Source organism: Chiloscyllium plagiosum, unplaced genomic scaffold (genome assembly GCF_037043375.1).
Source record: "Chiloscyllium plagiosum isolate Xiang-an unplaced genomic scaffold, Cpla_swu_hap1 HiC_scaffold_5, whole genome shotgun sequence".
In the NCBI taxonomy this organism is placed as follows: Eukaryota; Metazoa; Chordata; class Chondrichthyes; order Orectolobiformes; family Hemiscylliidae; genus Chiloscyllium; species Chiloscyllium plagiosum.
Genome location: NW_028270143.1, coordinates 54,310,457 through 54,336,124, shown reverse-complemented (window position 1 = coordinate 54,336,124; position 25,668 = coordinate 54,310,457). Strand labels below are relative to the sequence as shown.

The 25,668-nt window shown below is 43.9% G+C and overlaps 1 protein-coding gene and 2 long non-coding RNA genes across 3 annotated transcripts in view; 1 reads left to right on the top strand and 2 right to left on the bottom strand.

The window, feature by feature from the left end:
- glipr2l (GLI pathogenesis-related 2, like) overlaps positions 1-15,439 on the top strand; it is a 64,467-nt gene extending 49,028 nt beyond the window's left edge. Inside the window, exon 5 of the mRNA XM_043690048.2 lies at positions 12,685-15,439. Within this exon, the coding sequence (XP_043545983.1) occupies positions 12,685-12,845 (161 nt within the window). The 3' untranslated portion in view covers positions 12,846-15,439. The remainder of the gene's footprint in view (positions 1-12,684) is intronic.
- LOC122549880 (uncharacterized) overlaps positions 1-25,668 on the bottom strand; it is a 62,308-nt gene that overhangs the window by 1,506 nt on the left and 35,134 nt on the right. Inside the window, exon 2 of the long non-coding RNA XR_015757194.1 lies at positions 1,698-1,933. This is a non-coding gene — a long non-coding RNA (uncharacterized LOC122549880). The remainder of the gene's footprint in view (positions 1-1,697; positions 1,934-25,668) is intronic.
- Positions 17,319-24,285, bottom strand: LOC148149934 (uncharacterized). The gene is made up of 3 exons (XR_015757108.1): positions 24,232-24,285; positions 23,331-23,448; positions 17,319-20,160 (listed from the first exon to the last, which is right to left on the bottom strand). It is a non-coding gene; the product is annotated as an uncharacterized LOC148149934 (long non-coding RNA).

Genomic DNA, 25,668 nt, shown 5'->3' with positions numbered 1-25,668 from the left:
ACAGGTTTATTTGAAATCACAAACTTTTGGAACGTTGCTCTTTCATCAGGTGAAGTCACTTCAGGCATTTCACCCGACAAAGGGATTGCGTTCCGAAAGCTCGTGATTTCAAATAAACCTGTTGGACTAAACCTGTTGGTGTTGTGTGACTTCTGACTTTTAAGATACATAATTAAGATCATTGCTTGATCCCTCTCTATAAATTGGTTAATAATGAAAAGTAATTTGTGTTGGACATTTGAAAACATCAGTCCTGGTGTTTGCAAAGTGCAGAAGGTTGATTTTATTCAGTAAACCAACAGCATGATGATATCAAAACAAGAGAATGGTGTGCCCAGCGTGATTAGATTTGGAGTAATCTAATGTAAATTAGGATTGGGCACTGGGCAATGGTGTTTTGGATAAACTCATTTACAGAAGTGGGTAGATGGATGTTGGATGAGATGACAGAAGAATGCAAGGAGCAAGGGAAGGCCATTCAGCCACACATGGGGGCAGCATTGTGGCTCAGTGGTTAGCATTGTAGCCCACAGCGCCAGAGACCCAGGTTCGATTCGAGCCTCGGGCAACTGTCTGTGTGGAGTTTGCACATTCTCCCCGTGTCTGCGTGGGTTTCCTCCGGGTGCTCCGGTTTCCTCTCACACTCCAAAGATGTGCAGGTCAGGTGAATTGGCCATGCTAAATTTCCCATAGTGTTAGGTGCGTTAGATAGGGGTAAATACAGGGTGGGGGAATGGGTCTGGGTGGGTTAGTCTCCAAAGGGTCGGTGTGGACTGGTTGGGCCAAAGAGCCTGTTTCCATACTGTAGGGAATCTAATCTAATCAAACCAACTCTGTTATTTGATTAAACCATGGTTGCTGTGCTCTTCAGTTAACTTATCTGCCTTTACATTATGTCCCGTGAGGCCACAGAATTTGTTTTGGGGAAGGGGCAAAGACCGGGCTGTGAACTTCTTAGAGTTAATTCAGTGGAGATTCTGGGTGAGGTTACCATAGAGTGACTAGTAGATGTGGAAGAGGAGAAGCCACAGATTGCTCCTTGGAAAACTCCCAAGATAATGACACCTATAACTTTAAGACCTTTCCATGTAATATGTCAGGGCTGCAGTTGCTGCATCTCATTCTCTGGGCTCGATCATCAGGGTATAGAGCTTCTTGCTCCAAGGTCTGCTTGGCCTGCTCCTGGGAGGCTGTCTCAATCAGCCTGGCAGCCTACACAAACATCCCAGGCCTGTTCAAATGGTGCAATGGTACCATTTAGTGCCTGCGAAGCGGGCAGTCGATCTGGTTCATAGACTGCTGCAGGAAGGGTGTCGTCGGTGGGCAGGGTTTACCCCCACTACTATCTCCAGCCCTGACTCTGCAATCCACAGAAAATCCAGGGTTTCAGATCACCGACCTTTCATCAGAACTGACAAAAACTGCACTTACAATTGGTGTTAAGCAAGTACACAGGAAAGGGTGGGAGAGGGAAGTCGGAAACAAAATTGACTTTTGCTCTAGATAGATAATGGATTGCTCACTGACACGGTGACAGAATGATGAGTCATACTCTGCTGAAGTGTACTGTTGCCATTAATGGTTGCTGGTGAAGTAAAGCAATATACTTCACAAGAAAACTAGTAACCTTCAGAGTCTTGTACAATTTCTATTATAAAGCTAGCTCCCAAAGGGGCTCTGGCGTCATACAAACTTACTTATTAGGAGATGGAACATTTCCCTCCAAATAGCAGCAGTTCACAATGTTGCCTGGAAAATATCTGGAGCTGTCAGTGGCTGAAGGCTTTCCCAATTTGGTAATGGTAGTGTTGTCAGTGTTTGTCCATCGTAAAGTCGCTGCTTAAACACTGGATGCTAAATGCTACAATTGATTCCAAGAGGCCAATGCTGTTTTCTTCAATAATTTATTTCTAGTCCCGGGTACACTCTGTAGCTGGAGCACAAACGTAACAATTATGCAATGAAATTCTCCTTAAACTCAAACAGCATAAACATTACCTAATTTGCCTTTTAACCACTCCACTTGGGTTAACAATGACTAGCGAGTGATGGAAAGCCACCAAAGATGTGAATATACATTATAGTAGAATTTGGGAGCAAAACTATGATGTGTACTTACCTGTTACTGCAGTGAGTTTAGCCTACACACACACACTTGCACACACACACATGCGCACACACACATGTGCACACACACACGCACCCGCGCACACGTGCACACACACACACTTGCACACACTTGTGCACACATGCACGCACACATGTGCATCCATGCACGCACATGCACGTGCACGCGTGCACACACGCACGCACCCGTGCACATGCACACACACAGACACATACACACCCACATGTGCACACCCATATGTGGCACAGACACTCACTTTCTGTCTGTCTCTTTTTCTTTTTCTCTCTCTAAACTCAAATAATCTTTTCCATATTATTTACTATTTGGCAATGTAGATTATAAGAGCTGGGTTTTTTGCCCCAAAAGGTGCCTGGATCAGAGGTGGGTGAGGTCACAAATTAGATCTGCCAGCCTGCATGCTAATTCTCCAGCTCCATCCTGTCCATAATGTTTTTATTGAGGTGGGATCTGGACAGGCAGCTGTTACAATTAAAATATTGATAAGATTATGTTTTAGTACCGTGTCTTTAATTCAAGATTTTAAAAAAATGAATGGGGTCATGTGACCAGCTCTGATGTTGGCTCTGACATGGGGGTGGTTTGGTGGTTCGAGGTTCAAAGGGGCCCAGATGTTTTACTGAGAAGTTGGAAGTTGTTTATCTGTGGAGACGATGGCAGTAGTCTGTGCGGATAGTCTGTGAGGCTCCAAAGTCCCAGAAAATTGTTGAGAATATTGGGTTGTCAATAGTGGTGCTTTAATTTGTCCATTTAATTCCAAGGTGAGAAACAGTTGCACTCGCAAGATCAGCTAATTAGTATCTCTATCTGGAATATGAGGCCTTGGAAATCTCACTGCCATGTATATGGGCTTCAAGAAGGAAAGGATTTCAGTGATATCCCTGAAAACTCTCAGGCACAGTTTGTCTGCTGGGATCTGAGAGGTAAAAACAGCTAGAGGTCAAACATCTGTGTGACTCACCACATCAGGATGCTACCGAAGCTCGTGCTAGGAGTCAAAAGACCAATTTGTGGGCAGTTAAAATGAAACTACAAGTTTCACCCAGCTTGCACAAGAGGGTGGATCTCTGATAATACTCTCATAGTGAAGGACAACTCTGGGGATGGACATTAACTGTCCTGAGAAAGAAAAAGATCAGACGAGAGAGACAAAGAAACTGACACCATAGTGAACCTGCACAGTTACTGCCTTTGCTGTTTGAATTCATATATTGCTGGACATCTGCGTGCGTCTGGGAAAATTAACAAACAGTGAACAGTGAACAAACAGATCTTGGAGGAACTGTTTAGGCGAAGTCACAGCACAGAAATAGATAAGTGATTGTTTTAAGTGTGGTCTACAGAAAGTCTGCAGTAGTGAGTACAGTGGGTTCTTTCTTGATTATATGTTTTTTGAGATATGTCTCTTGGGTGGCATAGCGCCAGAAACCCGGGTTCAATTCCCACCTCAGGCGATTGTCTGTGTGGAGTTTGTACATTCCCCTGTGTCTGTGTGGGTTTCCTCCGGGTTCCCCGGTTTCCTCCCACAGTCCAAAAAAAATGTGCAGGTTAGGTGAATTGGCCATGTTAAATTGCCTGTAGTGTTAGGTGAAGGGGTAAATGTAAGGGGTGGGTTGCTCTTCAGAGGGCTGGTATGGACTTGTTGGGCCGAAGGGCCTGTTTCCACACTGTAAGTAATCTAAGATCTAAGATCATTAAACTTAAAATATAAGCCATAACTATTAATTTAATCTGGGGCAGAGTTTTGTAGAGAAATAAGACGGTGTTATTTTCTGGATCTGTAGATTGTGAAGAAGCAAAAATGGCCTTTAGTAGAGTGATATGTGCTCCTTGTCAGATGTGGGAGTTTAAGGAGCGTTTACGGGTTACTGGGGAGTATACCTGCAATAAATGCTGTTGGGTGCGAATCCTATCAGATTGAATGGATCGGTTGGAGAAACAGTTAGAGGCAATGAGGAATTTGCAACAGCAATGGTATGAGATGGATGACAGTTATAGGAAAGGGAAAGTCTCAGATACAGTCACAAAGATGGATTAACTCCAGGAAAGGTGAGAGAGAGATAGGCAGTTTGTGCAGGAGTCTTCTGTGGCTATCCCCATTTCAAACAGGTATGCTGTTTTGGAAAATGTAGTGGGTGATGGATTCTCAGGGGAACATAGCACAAACAGCCAAGTTTCTGGTATTGAGACTGGCTCTAATGCAGCGAGGGTTCCAAGAGATCAATTGTGTTAGGGGACTCTCTAGTCCGAGGTACAGACAGACGTTTCTGTGGCTAGCAGTGAAAAATCAGAATGGTGTGTTGCTTCCCTGGTGCCAAAATCAAAGATGTCTCAGAGAGGGTGCAGAATGTTCTCACGGGGGAGAGGGGCCAGCAAGATGTCATTGTCCACATTGGAACCAATGACATAAGAAGGGAAATGGTTGAGATTCTGAAGGGAGATTACAGAGAGTTAGGCAGGAATTTAAAAAGGAGGTCCTTGAGAGTGTATGGGAGATGCATTCAATTTTTGGATCATTGGAACCTCTTTTGGGGTAGAAGTGACCTGTACAAGAAGGACGGTTTGCACCTAAATTGGAAGGGGACTAATATACTGGCAGGGAAATTTGCTAGAGCTGCTCGGGAGGATTTAAACTAGTAAGGTGGGTGGGGGGGAGGTGGGACCCAGGGAGATAGTGATGAAAGAGATCAATCTGAGACTGGTACAGTTAAGAACAGAAGTGAGTCAAACAGTCAGGGCAGGCAGGGACAAGATAGGACTGATAAATTAAACTGCATTTATTTCAATGCAAGGGGCCTAACTGGGAAGGCAGATGAACTCATGTCATGGTTAGGAACATGGGACTGGGATATCATAGCAATCACAAAAACATAGCTCGGGGATGGGTAGGACTGGCAGCTTAATGTTCCAGGATACAAATGCTACAGGAAGGATAGAAAGGGAGGCAAGAGAGGAGGGGGAGATGCATTTTTGATAAGGGATAGCATTACAGCTGTGCTGAGAGGATATTCCCAGAAATACACCCAGGGAAGTTATTTGGGTGGAACTGAGAAATAGGAAAGGGACGATCACCTTATTGGGACTGTGTTATAGACCCCCCCCCACAATAGTCAGAGAGAAATTGAGAAACAAACTTGTAAGGAGATCTCAGCTATCTATAAGAATAATAGGGTGATTATGGTAGGGGATTTTAACTTTCCAAACATAGACTGGGATTGCCACAGTGTTAAGGGTTTAGATGGAGAGGAATTTCTTAAGTGTGTACAAGACGATTTTCTGATTCAGTATGTGGATGTACCTACTAGAGAAGGTGCAAAACGTGACCTACTCTTGGGAAATAAGGCAGGGCAGATGACTGGGGTGTCAGTGAGGGAGCATATTCTATTAGATTTAAAATAGTGATGGAAAAGGATAGACCAGATCTAAAAGTTGAAGTTCTAAATTGGAGAAAGGCCAATCTTAGACAGTATTAGGCAAGAACTTTCAAAAGCTGATTGGAGGCAGATGTTCGCAGGTAAAGGGAGGCCTGGAAAATGGGAAGCCTTCAGAAATGAGATAACGAGCATCCAGAGAAAGGTTTTTCCTGTTAGGGTAAGAGGAAAGGCTGGTAGATATAGGGAATGCAGGGTGACTAAAGAAATTGAGGGTTTAGTTAAGAAAAAGAAGGAAGACAGGTATAGAAAGGATAGATCAAGTGAATCCTCAGAAGAGTATAAAGGCAGTATACTTAAGAGGGAAATCAGGAGGGCAAAAAGGGGACATGAGATAGCTTTGGCAAATAAAATTAAGGAGAATACAAAGGGTTTTTACAAATACATTAGGACAAAAGGGTAACAAGGGAGAGAATAGGGCCCCTCAAAGATCAGCAAGGCGGCCTTTGTGTGGAGCCGCAGAAAATGGGGGAGATACTAACAAGTATTTTGCATCAGTATTTACTGTGGAAAAGGACATGGAAGATATAGACTATAGGGAAATAGATGATGACATCTTGAAAAATGTCCATATTATGAGAAGGAAGTGCTGGATGTCTTGAAACACATAAAGGTGAATAAATCCCCACGACCTGATCAGGTGTATCCTAGAACTCAGTGGGAAATTAGAGAAGTGATTGCTGGGCCTCTTGCTGAGATATTTGTATCATCGATAGTCACAGGTGAGGTGCCAGAAGACTGGAGGTTGGCAAACGTGGTGCCACTGTTTAAGAAAGGTGGTAAGGACAAGCCAGGGAACTATAGACCAGTGAGCCTGATGTCGGTGGTGGGCAAGTTGTTGGAGGGAATCCTGAGGGACAGAATGTACATGTATTTGGAAAGACAAGGACTGATTTGGGATAATCAACATGGCTTTGTGTGTGGGAAATCATGTCTCACAAACTTGATTGAGTTTTATGAAGAGGTAACAAAGAAGATTGATGAGGGCAGAGTAATAGATGTGATCTATATGGACTTCAGTAAGGCGTTTGACAAGGTTCCCCATGGTAGACTGGTCAGCAAGGTTAGATCTCACTGAATACAGGGAGAACTAGCCATTTGGATACAGAACTGGTTCAAAGGTAAAAGACAGAGGGTGGTGGTGGAGGGTTGTTTTTCAGACTGGAGGCCTGTGACCAATGGAGTGCCACAAGGATTGGTGCTGGGTCCTCTACTTTTTGTCATTTATATAAATGATTTGGATGCGAGCATAAGAAGTTAGTAAGTTTGCAGATGACATCAAAATTGGAGGTGTAGTGGACAACGAAGAGGGTTACCTCAGATTACAACTGGATCTTGACCAGATGGGCCAATGGGCTGAGAAGTGGCAGATGGAGTTTAATTCAGATAAATGCGAGGTGCTGCATTTTGGGAAGGCAAATCTTAGCAGGACTTATACACTTAATGGTAAGGTGCTAGGGAGTGTTGCTTGGAGTGCAGATTCATAACTCCTTGAAAGTGGAGTCGCAGGTCGATAGGATAGTGAAGAAGGCGTTTGGTATGCTTTTCTTTATTGGTCAGAGTATTGAGTACAGGAGTTGGGAGGTCATGTTGCGGCTGTACATGACATTGGTTAGGCCGCTGTTGGAATATGGCGTGCAATTCTGGTCTCCTTCCTTTCGGAAAGATGTTGTGAAACTTGAAAGGGCTCAGAAAAGTTTTACGAGGATGTTGCCAGGGTTGGAGGATTTGAGGTATAGGGAGAGGCCAAATAGGCTGGGGCTGTTTTCCCTGGAGCACCGGAGGCTGAGGGGTGACCTTATAGAGGTTTACAAAATTATGAAGGGCATAGATAGGATAAATAGACAAAGTCTTTTCCCTGGTGTGGAGGAGTCCAGTAGTAGAGGGCATAGGTTTAGGGTGAGAGGGGAAAGATAAAAAAGAGACCTAAGGGACAATTGTTTCACGCAGAGGGTGGTACATGTGTGGAATGAGCTGCCAGAGGAAGTGGTGGAGGCATTTGGATGGGTATATGAACAGGAAGGGCTTGGAGGGATATGGGCCGGGTGCTGGCAGGTGGGACTAGATTGGGTTGGGATATCTGGTCGCCATGGACGGGTTGGACCGAAGGGTCTGTTTCCATGCTGTACATCTCTGTGACTCTCTAAGTACACCCTGACGATCTGTGAATCATTTTATACTGATTCTGTTCAGAATTGATATTTTTGATTGTACTTAAAAATAAGAAAGAGGTATCCTGTTCTATAGAATAACATATAATCATATGAAACAGGAGCAGAAGTAGACCACTCGGCCCCTCAAACCTGCTCATTATTCTAGGTGAGGATGGCTAATCCGTTTGTGTTTCAGATTCCATATTCCTCCCCCCACCCTCGATAAACCTTGATTCCCCTAATTAACAAGAATCAATCCACCTCTGTCTTAAAAATATTCCATGATCTCAGCTCTACTGCCTTCTGACACAGAGTTCTGAGGTTGCCTAACTCATGAGCAAAATGTTTCTCCTCATCTTGGTCCTGAAAGGGGGAACCCCTCATTTGAAAAACACGGCCTCCTAGTTCTGGGCTGACCCACAAAAGAAAACATCCTTTCCGCATCCACCTTGCCAAAACTATTCAGTTTCTTTTATTTTGTTGTCGACTTTCCCATATATGCAGTTTCCCACTCTGTCAGATAGAAACCATCCGGTGACAGTACCCACCCTGAAAGTGGGAGCAGTAACCTGGCAACTCCAGCTCATTACTCGCTCCTCTGGCCCTCTATCATGGACAGTAGTCATCAACATCTCAGGGCATGTTCCAGGGGTACTAATGTCTATTAGACATTGACTTTGGAAATGTATCAGCTTCTCCCCTTCAAGGTGCAACTCTGATCCCCTCACAGCACAGTTCTGTATCTCATTGCCCCACTTTGGAGCACACCAGCACCTCTCATTGCAATGCTGCTGCAAGGATCCTTCCCACAGACCAACACCCACCTCAGGGATTAGACCAGGTCCATGCCAGGCTGCTCCCTTGTTCTTCGAATGCACTCACTCTGCAGTGACTTTGTGCTCACAGCAAATTACTGCGGATGCTGGAATCTGAAACCAAGCTTTGACAAAGGGTCAGTTAGACTCGAAACGTCAGCTCCTTTCTCTCCTTACAGATGCTGCCAGAGGTGGGCATCTTGCTGTATGGCAGTGTGCCATGCCAATGTCACACCTGGTACCAGGTACCAGCAGCCTTCTGCAGCAAACATGCTGCATGTGCTTCAACCAAATAGCTATGTCTCAATGTCTAAGCAGAGTGGTCCTCACTCAAGTGAAGGAAGATGCCTTTCAGTCAGAGAGTCTTGACACAGCCATCAAGGGCAACCTCTGATATCAGTCCAGGGGCGAGTCAGCCGCTTAGAGTGGTCACAGCACGCGCCTGTCTTTTGGGCAGTGAGATAGTGCTTGTCAGGCAGCCCACCACTCACCCTGGCTCTATCTGCCATATCGACGGCTCTTTCCTTCTGGAATGAGGCATAGAGAGGGATGGAGTTAGATGAAAATGTCTGGTGCAGCCTGTGTAGATGGGTGAGAGGCAGTGAGGGGTCCTGAGTGCGAGAGTAGGCAGTGTAGATGCCATGCATTAAGTAGTGTGGGGAATTGGTTGGGTGTGAGTGAGTGAGATGTTGCATGTGAGAGTGATAGACTGGGCTATGGAAGGTAGAAGAGATAGCATGTGAGGCAAGAAAATAATAACACGGAGAAAGTGAGGACTGCAGGTGCTGGAGATCAGAGTCGAAAAATGTGGTGCTGGAAAAGCACAGTCGGTCAGGCAGCATCCAAGGAGCAGGAGAGTCGACGTTTTGAGCGTGAGCAGAGAGATAAATGGGAGAGTTGTGGGGCTGGGGGAAGGTAGCTGAGAGTGTGATAGGTCAATGAAGGTGGGGGAGAGGTGATGGTGATAGGTCAGAGGGGTGGTTGGAGCAGATAGGTGGGAAGGAAGATGAACAGGTAGGACAGTTCAAGAGGGCAGTGCCGAGTTGGAAGGTTGGATCTGGGCTAAGGTGGGGGGAGGGGAAATAAGGAGACTGGTGAAATCTACATTGATCCCATTGGAGGGTCCCAAGGTGGAAGATGAGGTGTTCTCCCTCCAGATGTCGGGTGGCTTAGATTTGATAGTGGAGGAGGCCCAGGACTTGCATGTCCTTAGTGGAGTTGGGGGGGGGGGGGGTGCGGGGGGTTGGGTTAAAGTGTTTGGCCACAGGGCAGTGGGGTTGTTTAGTGCGTGTGTCCCAGAGATGCTCTCTGGAATTTTCCACAATTTGGCATCCTGTCTCATCCTGACCTTTAGAGGAGACCACATCAAGAGCAGTGGAGACAGTAGTTGAGGTGTGCGGAAGTACAGGTAAATCTCTGTCGGATGTGGAAGGATCCTTTGGGGCCTAGGACAGAGGTGATTGCAGAACAGAGATGGTCATTGACCTTTTTGTGTGGCTGAGCCTTTTGCTGGACCTTGCACGCACACTGAACCAGCTGGGAAGCTCGGAGTAGGCTGGTAGCATCAGATGCCATTATCTCCTCTGCTGGTCTTGAGGGAAGAGGTTGGCCCCCAGGTTACTGTCAGCAAAGCAGGCACCAATTTCTCTTCCACCAGGTAATTGATAGGTAAGTTCAGGTCAGCTCTGACTGAAAGCACGACTGGGCCTTAGAACTGGCTCAGGAATCCTGGGAGGTACCGGCAATGGCAAATACGTCTGCCCAGAGAGTGGGCAGGTACATCGAGCAGAATGCCAGAATGTGTGGCACATGGGAAATGGGCAAGTTTGCAAAGATAGCTGAGAAATCTTACTTTGCCTCATGGAGAGAAACCCTCAATGAAGCTTGCCAAAATTGACACTTTGCCAATAGCCAGTAAAATTCAGCCCTGTGTTTGTATTGATCTAAGGCACTAGCCTAGTATGCCAGCTCACTTCAGCTACTTCAGCTTTCGTGCCCAGATGGCTGACTTTATTAAAGTTTAAAAAGCTAGTCTTGGACCTAACCTTCTTTTCAAACTGGATTGAAAACGCAATCATGTTGTGGTCACTACTACTGAGTCGAAGAGTGTGGTGCTGGAAAAGCACAGCCGGTCAGACAGCATCCGAGGAACAGGAGAGTCGACGTTTCAAGCATAAGCTCTTCATCAGGAGAAGTTACCATTCTTGATGAAGAACTTATGTTCGAAACGTTGTCTCTCCTGTTGCTCGGATGCTGCCTGACTGGCTGTGCTTTTCCAGCACCACACTCTTCGACTCTGACCTCCAGCATCTGCAGTCCTCACTTTTTCTCCTCATCACTACTGCCTTGGGGTGCTTTAACTCTGAGGTTGTTAAATAAACCTGTCACATTACATAATACTGAGTCTAATATAACTTGTTCTCTAGTCATTTCCAAAATGTGTTGCTGTAAGAAACTATCTCAAAAGTATTCTACAAACTACTTATCCAGGCTACCATTGGCACTGTGTATATTTATATGTAGATTAAAATCACCATGATTATTACTTTCCTTCAACTCAAGCACTTAGTATTTCTGCTTGTATATTTTGTCCCACATTTCGGTTCCTGTGAACCACTCCCACTAGTGCCTTCTTTCCATTAATATCCGTCATCTCTACCCACATTGATTCTAGGTCCTACTCTGCTGAATCCATGCCATCTCCAACTGTTGCACAAATGCCATCCTTGATTAACAGTGTTCGCCTACCACCTTTATATAGCTTTGTACTTCTCTTGCACATTGAGGTCTGTCTGACATTCGGGACCTAATTCTTGAACCTGTATTTCCATGAGAGTTGTCAGATCATGTTGATTTACTTAAACATGCACTATCATTTCAGTTACATTGTTTGGAATGGTGCACACATTCAAATACAGGACCTTTAGTTTTGCCTTTTTGTAACATGGTGATTGCTGGTGAATTGTTTTCATTCTCTCTGATCCCCATTGGCCATATTACTACAAGTCGTTCTCATATGAAGTGTGTTTCAGCAGTGTGATTTGGCTATAATGTCACTGAAGAATTAGGGAAGGGTATTTTTGAGAATACTTACCTCTGTTTGCGATAGCGCGATTCCAGTGGGATCATTTCGCACGCTTTGTTCTGCACATGCTTCAAGGTCAGCTGCTGTCAGAGAGGTGAGAGGTACAGCACTGTACATTGAGCAGCTTCATCTCAACAAATTAAACTAATGAATGTTCATTGCTGTCTGTCTGAGTCAAGAGAATTCTTGTTTAATTCCTGCATTACTCTTATACATACCACTTGCCATACAACCACAACTGCACCTGTAGGTGGTGATGATGATCACCCTCTGTCCCTGTATTAACCATATTCTTTCAATGTGATGTGTTAAATTTACTTTTATTCCATTAATAAATAGGATTTAAGCCTTCATTCAGGCTGTACTTTGCATTAGGCTTTTGGCTAATTTTGAGCGATCGTGAGTGTTTTTTTTGCTGGTCTGTTCTGAACCCCACGTTTCCCATAGGTCCTATTATTTCTATTAAGTGATTTTCTATTAAGCAAGGTTTCGCTGCTACGCAACTACAGTATTATAGCAGAATTACCTGTATTTTCTCTCTGACCTTGTCTCAACTCTTTAATATGCCACGGGTAGAAACCTATTGGGGTCTGAACAATATGGCTATTGCAAGAGTTTTGGCAAAAATGGGCAAGAAATCTGGCAAGGTACATCTTGATGTTGCTGCATCTTTTATGGATTTGCTGGGCAGCAAGGCAAGTTTCTCACTAGGCAGCGATGATGTGCTTTTTAAAGGGGGATTATTGTTTGTTAAACACACTAATGGCACAACTCACCTCATTAGTATTCATCTTATCTTATCGAATATGCAAACAAATGCTAGCCATCAAGAAATCATGACACGATGCTTGGATTGTTCTGAGTAATGGCATACATGTATGTGGTTTGATAAAGCATGCTGAACTGGCTGATGATTAACTAGTGAGCAATAAGGAATTGAATTTAGCTGATGAATAATTGGGCACTGAGGGAGAAGGGGTGAGTGCTCACTTATTGATGGTCATTTCCCAAAGGAAACTCCAGCCTTTAACTTGTTGTCTTATTTCTCGTCTAGGTCACTTTACAGCAATGATCTGGAAAGGCAGCAGGAAGCTGGGAGTTGGGAAGGCCTCAGCCTCCGATGGCTCAACGTTTGTAGTCGCTCGATATTTCCCAGCTGGCAACATCACAAACCGGGGCTATTTTGAGGAAAATGTTCTGCCTCTGAAGAAGTAAATTTCTAGAATTTGAAAAGGACTGTGGATTCCATCAGTAGTAAAGAAAGAAGGATATGAACTCTTGGACATTCACCTTTATCATTTATCACCCAATGATTTGATCCTGCAACATCTTCATCGTACATTTCCTTATATAATGCTTAAAAGGTCTTGTTTCTGATAAACCTATTGTGCCTTATTTACAAATTACAAAACAAGCCAACCATTTGAAACCAGACAGAATGAAAAGCCAGCCTACTGTATGTCACTCTCTGCTGCTGCACAACCCCTAACTACCGGTGCTTTGTGTAAAAATAACTTACTGCAGTGGGTGGCAATTTAGGGCTGGATGAAACATGATTTTCAACTGAGCACATTATCCTTCTGCAATCTCACCAAGATCTCAGGCTGTCAGAGCATGCAGGTTACTCTTAGTAATTCAGCAGGTCATTTATGTATTCTACCCTTCTTAGTCGTTAGATGGACATTTCACTTGAATGCCTATGACACACATATTCACTGTAGCCCCACGTATTATTGGGGAAAAAGGGAAAGCTATCACAGCTTAGACAACCCTTGATCTCAGCTACATCAGCACATCTTCAGCTCCAGCTGGGAGCAGGCATGGTGATGAGGAATGCTTTGATTCTTCTGAGGCAAAATGTAGCATCTTGGTGCAATCTGTCCCTGTTCCTTCTGAGATCAGATTACTCCCCAGAGAGTCCCAAAGTGGGGATTGCAGGCTGCAGGTTCTCGCTGCCCAACCTGTTAGTCCAAAGAGGAGCAAGGTTGTATTTAATTTTTGAAAAAAGATTAGATATGATGGTGTTGATTCTATAGTGTAAAATATAATCCACCATTTCAAAAAATGAAATCAACACCGTTTACAGTTTTAGTGAGAATCCAGATGGCTGTGTTACAGAGATGTGTTGGCTCTTGAAGCAGCAATGGGAGCAGAACCAGAAGAGTTTTAGAAGCCAACCACATGCTTTAAGATAATCCAAATGTGTTCTCAGACTTCAGGTAGATAGAGTGACACCTTATCCTTAGTTTGAGAAAAAACACATGCAAATGTAGTTCATATTTTTGATACCTGCTGTGTTTCCGACTGACCACTGATATTCTCCAGCAAAACAAACCAAGGACTAAACTAAGCAGTGGAATTAATGTGAATGGTGGCAATCATAAAAGAACTTCATATGTTTTCCATTTCCAACTACAAACTACCTAAAGAGGGATTCAATTCCATGTAGTACTCTGGGACTCCAGTTAATAAGTAACAAAGATCACTCAACCAGGAAAAGGAAGTTAAAATCACAGAACCCCTACAGTGTGGAAATAGGTCATTCAGCCAACAATTCTGCACTGACCCTCCGAAGAGTAACCCACCCAGACGCATACCCCTACTCTATTACTCTGCATTTACCCCTAACTAATGCACCTAATCTATACACCCCTGGGCAATTTAACACGGCCAATTCATCTAAGTTGTATTGGCGTAAATGGGACTTGAAACTCTCCGTATTTTGGTTGGTTGTACAAGATTCAACAATCAACTGCATGAGGCACTGGGAATTTGATTTCTCCAGACTAAAGCATGTATAAAATGTAATGGTTTCCGAACCAGTAGGAAAGAAAGAAGTTGGGAAAGAAACCAATCTACAAAGCTACTCTGACTTTAGGATTAGGATTAACCATGTTACTGCAAACAATCAGTGAAGGACACTCTGATCAAGGAATGAAAATTCATTGCACATTTCTTCACAAAATATTCAATTAAAACCGTTTGATGATGGCTGATAGGTTTAGTTTTCATGATCTATTCAAGCTTCTTTTCCCATTGCCTGCAATTGCATCACCTCAATCCCTTTAAGCATTGGATCTCCCATTTATGATTAGATTCCCTACAGTGTGGAAACAGGCCCTTCGACCCAACAAGTCCACACCGACCCTCCGGACAAACTCCCTCTGACTAATGCACCTAACATTATGGGCAATTTACCATAGTCAATTTACCTAACCTGCACGTCTTTGGACTGTGGGAGGAAACCAGAGCACCCGGAGAAAACCCACACAGACACAGGGAGAATGTGCAAACTCTACACAGACAGTTGCCCCAGGCTGGAATCGAACCTGGGTCCCTGGTGCTGTGAGGCGGTAGTGCTAACTACAGAGCCACTGTGCCACCCGTGATTTTATACCACATTAGGATGTTTTCTGTATAATAGGATTGCAAAGGAAAATGGTTCCACATTTTCTTTGACACCATAACCGTTAACTTCTGTCTATGAAACTTGAATGCTGTACACTTTCTTTTATAATGGAACATATTAACACTATGGAGACTAATTTACAAATGTGTATAATCAAGACTGAGACCAAAGATTTTTGAGTTCTAAGAGAATCATGTAATATGTGAATAGGGCAGAAATGCTTTTATTGTACAGCAGATCAGGCTTGAAGGGCTGAATGGCCAACTCCTCTTACATTCTTATGATTTGCTTGTAAGCTGAATACTTGTTACCAATGCCTTTCTGTATTTGAGCATTTTTACATTTTCAAAAGGAAAAGTGAAATGTTATTCTGTATTAAAAATCTTATGTCTGCACATAATTCCTGGCTAAATAATGTTACTTCCTGCTATAAGCCTAGCCCAATTTCAATTCCTCTGTCCACAATGAAAACTGCTGAGGGAAATATGTCTCTTTATATTAAGACATATCTTTCAGTGATATTGCTGTTCAGTTAGTTTTATGTTTCCCAGCTCTTCTATCTGGATAGCAAGGAAACTATTTTGTAAAAGAGGCCCCATATTCTAACCAGCTCCATGACTAAATCTTATAAGGGCCTGAATGACCAGAGCTATGGCAAGAAATGTAACACAATTGTGTCAGAGATCCAGCAAGGTTTATCGTGCCATCACTTTATCTTTTAACTAGGTTCTGTTTGCTGAGGTGAGATTCTCACCAGGCAATGGCAAGTTGCTTATAAAGGGGGATTATTGTTTGTTAATAGCTTTATTAACTGTACATCTCATTAATCTACAGCTTCCTATCTGGCCACTTATTGAGAGCACACTAGATGCTGAGAATTCTCAACATGTGGCTTGCTTTGTTGGTCAGTCTATGGGTCAGACATCTTGCAGTATGCTACATCAGTCTCACACCCGCTCCATGTACCAGCAGCTCATGCAGCAGGCACACAGAATGTGGCCGAAACAGGCAGACAATGTCTCAAACTCTTGGTGGAGTAGTCCTTATTGAAGTCCGTGGAGACACCAGTCAGTCGGGGAGCCTGCCACAGAACACCATAGGGAATCTCTGGTACCAACCAGGAAATTCACCATGGTCTGGCGTCTGGTCAGGAGATTTATATTCCAGTGTCCATGGCTCTGCAGTCTGGGGAAAGAGTCATGGTTAGTCTTGTGGCCCCATAGTGGTCAGTCTGGGGTAGGTTTAATACAGCTGAAAATGTGTTGCTGGAAAAGCGCAGCAGGTCAGGCAGCATCCAAGGAACAGGAGAATCGACGTTTCGGGCATAAGCCCTTCTTCAGGTTTAATACAGTCAGGAATATGTACAGGCATCAGACAGGGCTCTGGGCACTTCTCATCCAGGGTTTTCCTGCTTTGATCTCTCAGCGGAGTTAGCCACAGTCAGTCCATCAGGTTTGTTCAGAGAAACTAGGGAATGGCAGGAGCACATCCATAAGAGGGTGACTTGGGAACTTCTTCCTGGCAGGGGTGGGGTGTAGGGACGCGGGGGCTACAGGGGTGGATGACAATCTTAAAGGAGGAGACAGTTTTGTGAAGTGGGATACAGAATGGCATGGATGGGAAAAGGGCCATGTGGGAGGGAGGGTTAACCTAACCTCAAGGGGGAACACAGTGAGTGCCCACTCCTGGCATGGTCACCTCCTGCCAGGGTTTCAGGGGAAAGGTCGATAGGACATGCCCAGGCTCATATCGACAGCTTAGGTGTGAATCCTCTGGGGCACTTGTGAAGAGCCACACAAGACTCAAACAAACAGATGTGTCACAAAACCGATTAAACTTCTACAAATGTGATACTTTATATACATGTGTCCTTTGCGACCAAGGTTCCCTCAAAAGTACTTTTTTTCTTTTCTTCCCTCTCACGACATCTCAGAGCAGCCTCAGGGTCTGCAGCTAGTGTGGAGAATCCCTGCTCAGCAGTGAGACCCCCCTCATCTCAGCTGCCCCCATCCCTCATCTCAGCTGCCCCCCTACCCAGGAGCATGTGTGTCTGCACAGTCCTCACACATTGAGGGGTATCTTGTCAGAGGCAAGGAGAGTATTCTCGGTTTGAGGGGTGGGAGCTGGTGCAGGTGGCATGGATGTGAGGGGTCACCTCGGGATCTGAGTGGTCTGTGTGTGGTTTCTCCTCTGGCTGGGTGCCCCCTGGCACCACTGTCTCCTTGTGAGGAACAGGCACCTGGGGTGCTCTTGACACCCTAAACCCCCCCCCCCCCCCCCCCAGTTGCCATGCCTGTTGTCCTGAGGACCAGTGGCTGGGGTGATGGACTGTAGGTCTGTGCACATCCAGAGGACAAGAGAAGGTGAGGACTGCGGATGCTGGAGATCAGAGTCGAAGAGTGTGGTGCTGGAAAAGTACAGCCAGTCAGGCAGCATCCGAGAAGCAGGAGAGTCAATGTTTCAGGTATAAGCTGTTCATCAGGAATGAGGCTTGTAGGTTAAGGGAGCTGAGAGATAAATGGGAGGAAGGTGGGGCTGGAGGGGAAGGTAGCTGAGAGTGTTATAGGTGGATGAAGGTGGGGTGAAGGTAATAAGTCGGAGAGGAGGATGGAGCAGATAGGTGGGAAGGAGAATGGACAGGTAGAACAGTTCAAGAAGGTGGTGCCAAGTTGGAAGGTTGGCTCTGGAATAAGGTGAGGGGAGGGGAAATGAAGAAACTGGTGAAGTCTACATTGATCCAGTGTGGTTGGAGGGACCCTGAGGATGCCTGACACCATTCTCCATGGCAACCAGCAACCCGTTCATGCAGGTAGTCATATGCTTGAGTGTTGCCATAACGTAGCTGCATTTCTGTAACCTTTGGGAAATGATGACCATTACTCCCACATGCCTGCCTATTTCTGCAGCTCCTATTCCTTCCTGTGCATGTGGATAAAGTCCCTGACTCCAACACTACTGGGCCCTCTCCTGCCCAGGGCTGAGCAGGTGTCTAGTCTCCAGCCATCTTCTGACTGCCAGCAACCTGGGGCATTTCTACCTCCGTCAGTGTGGAGCAGTCCCAGTGAGGTGCTCCTGAACTTCCTGGAGACTGACATTACTCGTGAGGTGTAACTATCCGATCTGGGGAAGTGCAGCTTTCACTCTGCCGATATCTCCTCTAAGGCTGTAGAACTCCTTTTCCCAGAGGTGGCTTCAGGTGGAGGAGGCTGTTTCTCCACTGAGGTCATGACCATCCCATTGGTACGTGCCAGGCACTAGAGACAGAGAGAGGGCATTGCAACCGAAATGTTGTCCAGGGAATCATACTGACAAGTGGGGTACTGTGAGAGTGACAGTGGAATGAAGACTGCCACTTACTCAGTTGGTGGGACATGGATGTCTCAGATTCCAGGTTCTCTCCTTGTGTTTGGTGGGAGGCTTAATGTTGGGCACAGTCCACTCTATTATTGACTGTCTTCTCTTGGAATGAGGGAAAGGCAGGGATTGAGTGAGATGCAAGTGGATTGCTCAGCTGTTCGTGCTGGTGGAAAGTTAGTAACATTCTGAGTGAGTAGGCAGAGCGCATGAAGGGTGAGTGATGTGGGAGACTGGCGATGGGGACTGGCGAGGGGGGCAGCTGAGAAGAAAAGCAAGGTGGCTGATAATGAAGGCAATAGTGAGAGGGTAGAGCATGAGCCATGGTGGGAGGTGGGTATGGTAGCTAAGATAAAAAGGGTGTGAGGGACCAGAGGGAAGAGTATGGCATTTACCCTGATCGAGAAGAGGAGGCCATTGGCCTTCTTGCAGCACTTAATCTCTGGTGTCATGCAACTGAAGCTCAGAATTTTCAAATTAAAGTGGCAGGGTGATTATTGGAATTGTTCACTGGAAATGTACTCATTAACAGAAAACAACATATTTATTACTTATTAATCAAAATGTCTGTAGCATATGGCACAAAAAAATCAATTCAAGATATTTCATCCTGAATTCTGACTTACGACCTGAAGAACAATAAATTCTAATTAATTCCTGGAGACTGACATTACTCGTGAGGTGTAACTATCCGATCTGGGGAAGTGCAGCTTTCACTCTGCTGATATCTCCTCTAAGGCTGTAGAACTCCTTTTCCCAGAGGTGGCTTCAGGTGGAGGAGGCTGTTTCTCCACTGAGGTCATGACCATCCCATTTAATTCAAATTAAAGTGGCAGGGTGATTATTGGAATTGTTCACTGGAAATGTACTCATTAACAGAAAACAACATATTTATTACTTATTAATCAAAATGTCTGTAGCATATGGCACAAAAAAATCAATTCAAGATATTTCATCCTGAATTCTGACTTATGACCTGAAGAACAATAAATTCTAATTAACTTCAAATTATATATGCCCAATAATTATTCTTGTGCTAAAGACAAGCTTTAATATGTGTAAGAAGTGTTTGTAGACATACATGAAAGAATGTTCATGCTGATGTCTCTTTCCCTACTGTGATATTCCCTCACTGAAGAACAATTAAACTCAGAGACACACTACATAGTAGTGTTTAACCCTTTAACAGCTGAACATTGTTGTAATCTGTGCCTCAGACTTCAGTGGTGCAGGAGACTAAGTAATCACACTTAAAATGGCATGTTCGCTGTAATCTGTCAATGGCTGCAAAGCTAAAGAAGCTCACTCAGGTAAATTTTTTTTGTGTAAAGCTACAAATGATCCTTCCTGCTGAACAGTAAGTGTAATTTGAGCTTCAGTCTGCAGTTTTAATACAACCTCAGGCTTTGCATTGATTCTGTACTTTCCTTTCATGATTTATATAATGGTGTGGATTCAGGGGCAGCTTGATGCCTCCAGTATTTATTTGCCTGCTCAACGCTGTATTAGATATTCTGTTTTGGAATTTTTCAATTGGCTGTTCCTCTGGTCCATGAAGGTCACACTGATCCAGGTGATGATCTCAGACCAGGCTGCCAGGGAGTTTTGACATGGCCTTCCCTGCCAGTTCTCTGGGAAGAGGATGCCTCTCCTGTGCACCAGCCCAACCACGAGTTCTCCAGATCTTTGCTGGAGAATCGCAACACCATTTTCTCCTTCTTTCACAGTGTCTGAATGAAATAAAAAAGAACTGCAGATGCTGGAAATCTGAAAAACAGAAAATGTTGGAGAAACTCATCAGATCTGGCAGCATCTGTGGAGAGAAAACAGAATTAATGTTTTGAGTCCAGTGACTCTTCTTCAGAAGTGGTCAGGTACAGAGTGGCTTTTTAATCATGGCATGGATGCCAGGGATATTGGTCTTTTGGCTCTTATCTGGTGAGTGACAAGCTCCTCTGGCTGTGGTGAATGGTAACATGTGGCATGTCGGGTAAGGGGAAGCCCTTTAGGGACAGTGAGGTCGGTAATGAGATGGATTTGGTAAGATCTAGCAAGAGATCCCGCATGGTCCTGTAAGGAGAATCTGTTGAAGAAACTCGACATTTAGCCAAAAACATGTTGCCCTAATTATCTAAATACTGTAAACATCACCTCCAGTGGCACAGAGAGTACACATTGATAAAGAGGAACCTGATGTCATTTGCAAGAGAGGGAAAGCAGCAGACATTTTGGCAGATAGTTCACTCACTTGTGTTTTATGGATTGAAGTTGTTTACATTTCCAGTCAGATTTCTGATAAACTGCAGTGGGGCGATCATGGTGAAGAAGCAGTAGCCATGGAGACCTACTCCACAAACTACTGCCAGGAAGGAGAAGCCCACATTGTCAGATCACAGTCTCCATGGTCTGGCCACCTTCTCCTTCACGTTCAGCCTGGCAACAACAGGGGACATACACAAGAAGAACTTCCTGAAGCCTATCGTAACCAGGCCCCGTCTGACATATGCGGGGGCCATTATAGCATTATGGATAACTGTCTGTATCTAACATAAAAACAGAAAATGTTGTAACAAAACTCAGCAAATTAAGCTCATTCACTTTCCAATTTTGCTGTTTAACTAGACATCATATTGAAATTGAAGTGCGTAAATATAAGTACAGAAAACATGGTATGAAAATAAAAGTGGAATGTGCTGTTTCAACATGCCACTGACTTCCAGGCCCTCTAGAAGTTGCACTCGGCTTTGACTCCCAGCTATACACCACAACAGGCCTAGTTAATTTGACAAATGTGACATTTATATACATTTGATGGCAATAATCTCTGGTGTAATGCAACTAAAGCTCAGAATTTGCTTTTCAAATCAAGTTAGCAAGGTGATTATTTGAAATGCATACCAAAAATTTCCTCATTAACAGAAAACAACTTATTAATCAAAATGCCTGTAACATATGTTTTTAAAAATTGATTCAAGATATTGTATCCTCAGTTCTGACTTTCAGCCTGAAGAAGCATAAATTCTAATTAACTTGAAATTACTGTATATACAGGAGAAAGTGAGGACTGCAGATGCTGCAGTCTTCCAGGGTTATATATGCCCAATAATTATTCTTGTGCTAAAGACAAGCTTTAATATGTGTAAAAGGTGTTTATAGACATACATGAAAGTAAAGAGTGTTCATGCTGATGTCTCTTTCCCTACTGTGATATTCCCTTACTGAAGAGCAATTAAACTCAGAGACACACTACATAGTAACGTTTAACCCTTTAACAGCTGAACATTGTTGTAATCTGTGCCTCAGACTTCAGTGTTGCAGGAGACTAAGTAATCACACTTAAAATGGCATGTTCGCTGTAATCTGTCAATGGCTGCAAAAAGCTAAAGAAGCTCACTTGAATAAATTACGTTGCTTTTTTTGTGTAAAGCTAAAAACGATCCTTCCTGCTGAACAGTAAGTGTCATTTGAGCTTCAGTCTGCAGTTTTAATACAACCCCAGGCTTTGCATTGATTTTGTACTTTCATGATTTATATAATGGTGTGGATTCAGGGGCAGCTTGATGCCTTCAATAGTTATTGCCAGTTCAAACCTGTATTACTATTTGATCTTTTAATGCAGCACAATTTACAAATTACTTGAGATTCTGGGGTTGAAATTCTTTGAATACAGTGTTTTTTGCCTCCTTTTCCCATTATGATTTTATACACAGATTCTCATCAATGCAACATTAAAAAGACCTATTTCTAAAGTTCAGTGATGAGTCACATTGGACTTGTTCTCGTATGTGAAACCTGGACAAGAGAATTGTGGCCTAAAATCTATATTTGTAGAACAGATGTTGAATAAAGAACAAATGATCAGCCCAGCATTACAGGTGCAGTCAGTAAATCTAGTCATTCGGCTGCAGCTGTATTGTAATGAATGGTAGATAAAGACAGAGTGAATCCCAGACACGGTATCACAGATATATTGTATGACATCTTCATTTGGAAGATTGACACACAAGCGGGTTTGAATATCATCGGAACTCCTAAAATTAAACCATATCTGTCAATCTGTGCCATTGAAGTTGTTTCCAGCTGCCTTTAGTTTAAATATTAACGAGTACAAATGACTCAAAATGTATTTAGATTTTGTTATTCTGCATTTCTATATAGCAGCTGAGAGTATGTGATAATAAAGTGTTGGTCTCAAGTACCCTCAAAGCAAATTGTAACCTGTAGCATATATGGTGAGTTCTTTTATTAGGTTTCCGATCATCTTTTAAAGTGACTTCATTACTCATTCTTTCAAGGCCTATCCTGATCCAATTAAGGTGAACTTAATTATTAACTTGATCTTGTTTCCTAGGAAATGGTATATCTTTTGCATTGAAGATGTAGTCTCCTTGGTTACAGTCTGATGTCCTACCTTTCAGTTTTTTAAAAGAGTGAGGTCCAGGTACAATGTATTGCCCACACCTCATTTATATCTGCATTATTAGATAGGCATGTGGTAAAGGGTAATCTCAGATGACCTAGGTAGCATTGCACTTTGCAGAGAAGATAAGGATTCATTGTCACATTCCACTCAGTGACAGATAGGAACAAGAATGGGTAAAAATAACATGGGTTACAGAGCTCAAAATAGAAGCTGACAACATAATGTTTCATCAATGTCACCCAATAAATAAAACATATAAATACCATTGACTTTATCAGAGTCATAGAGAAAGACAAAGTCCAACTGGATCAAAGGAAAAGTAAATGTAGAAATCAGAAATCATGTGGTCTAATAACTAGTTAAATCACTGACCGCACAGGTAGTTTGATACAAAAATACACCGAACAAGAACATTCCAGATTCAATCATTGGGCTGTGCTGAGTTGCTGATTTGACACAATTGACATTAATTAGTGTAAAGAATGGAAGCCGAGAAACCAACTCAAATCCTTACTTCAGGATTCTGACTGGAGAGCTCTAATGGGGGCCGAAACATGAGGACACAGCCAGTCACACTCAATCCGGCTCCACTTGACAGTGCCATTGTTCCGTATCCCAGAATAAAGCAGTACCTTCAGGACATGAGGGAGAGAAGGAAATATTATCCACGTCCTTGAACAAACCAAAATAGCAAGCTGTGTAAATCTGAAGCTCCACACTAAGGCAGAGCAGAAACAAGCTCTCTCCCAGTGCCACCTACTGGTAGCTGATCGCGTTATTCTGCAGCCTTGGTTTTGGTTGAGGTTTTGGAGCCAGAGTGATTTCTGCTGCTGTCACTCTTTGACTAATATGCAATCAATCTGGCAGCATTGTAAGTGGAATGTAGATCGGTTGTACAAATTGTGACAAATTGCCACAAGTTAGAGTAATGACAGCAATAGTTAGTTCCATTAAATCTGAAAAACTAAAAGGTTTACTTTTTAAAACAGGGGGGAATGAGTAAACTGTGTGTTGGATTCTTAGCAGTTTGTACACTCTGTTCTGCTGTTGTTGCTGCTCTCCAGATTTTGACCTCAACTGTAGTGATGAGATCAACAGGGAGTGACCTCTTTTCATAGAGCTAGTGAATGTCCATGCCACCACAGAGATATTGGCAGCACCTTTATGCCCTAGGTGTTGAAACTCCAACTCACTATTATTGACGCCCCTCTGCCCCATCACCACTCCTCACCTGGAGACCTCAGCTTTGTAAAGGAGCTACAATTAATCTGAGGTATCCAGGACGTTGCCCTGTCCAGCGCACTCTGGTGGAGCCCATTTAACGTCTTTTTGTAATCAAGTACAGTCGTCTCATGGGATCTATCATAGTCTGGCATTACAAGCAAAGGAAATGGAAAGAATTGCCTGTTGCTTACCTACACAATGTGGCTTGCTGAGGGACAGGCAGCGGTTCTATCCCTTTGACGACCAAGTTGAAATTCTAAACTAAGGCCAGGCCCCAGCACATCTGCGTCTCGGTGTATTTTTGTTGTGACTAATTTGATGGCATGGGGCCAGAGCTACAGCAAAGGGCTGGCCATCGCAATGGGAACTTGGCTCCAGTATTTCAATGTTGGATGGACAGGAACTGCAACAGCACTCCCAAACCATCTAAAACAGCTCAGATAACCTGATCAGTTCCTATGCTGTACTCCCCCAGCTGCTGGCACATTAGCTAAAGTCTTAATGATCTGTAAGACACATTACAGCAAGTCAGTCAGGTAACTTCTGTTACACCTCATGTTCTATGAATTTACCATTCAGCAGTAGAAGCATCAATGTTGTGGGAACAGCATCAATTATAAGTATCCCTTAAATTCCCATATCATACTGCCATTTTTTTACAGTTACTAAGTCAAAAACTGGAATTAAGATAATAAGATGGAGAAGCAAAAGTAGGCCATTCAGCCAGTGAGACTGTTCTGCCATTCGATGAGATTATGGCTGATCTGATAATCCTCAACTCCACTTTCCTGCCTTTCCCATAACCCTTGATTCCCTTATTGATTAAATGTCTGTCTATCTCAGCTTCGAATATGCACAAAGTCTCAACAGCCCTCTATGGTAAAGAATTCCACAGATTCAATACCATCAGACAGAAGAAATTCCTCCTCATTTCTGTCTTAAATGTGCAAACCCTGATTCTGAGATCATGGCCTCTGGTCCTAGACTCTCCCACAAGGGGGTAGACAAGCAGGAGGCTGGAAGAACACAGAACGCCAGGCAGCTTGAGGTGATGGAGAAGTCAATGTCTTGGGTGTAATCCCCTTCCCACCCTCTTTCCGACATGAGCATCCTTGGTTTCCTCCATTGCCACAGCAAATCAGACCATAAATTGGAGGAACAACACCTCATCTTCCGCCTGGGCGCCTACAGCCCTGAGCACTCAATGTTGAGTTCTCCAATTTCAAATAGCCTCCCTTCCCATCCCCGGATTCCCTTCCCAGCCCCTCCCCCTCCTTTCCATTCCTCTGGTTGACTCTTCCTTCCAGCTACCAACCAGATTCATTCCTCCCATTAACCAACCAGGTGGTACCCTCCACCTGTGTTCACCTATCTCTACCTCACCACCCCATTCCACCCGCTCCCCCCACCTTTATCTGCAGCTGCCCTTACATCCACCCCAGTTCTGAAGAACAGTTAAAAAATAGTACTAAAGAAGGGTAACACCTGAAACGTTGACTTCTCTACCTGCTGATGCTATCTGGCTTGCTGTGTTCTTCCAGCCTCCTGTTTATCCACCTTGGACTCCAGCATTTGCAGTTTTTTTTGTCTCCCACAAGAGGGAACAAGTGTTCTGCACCTACCCTGTC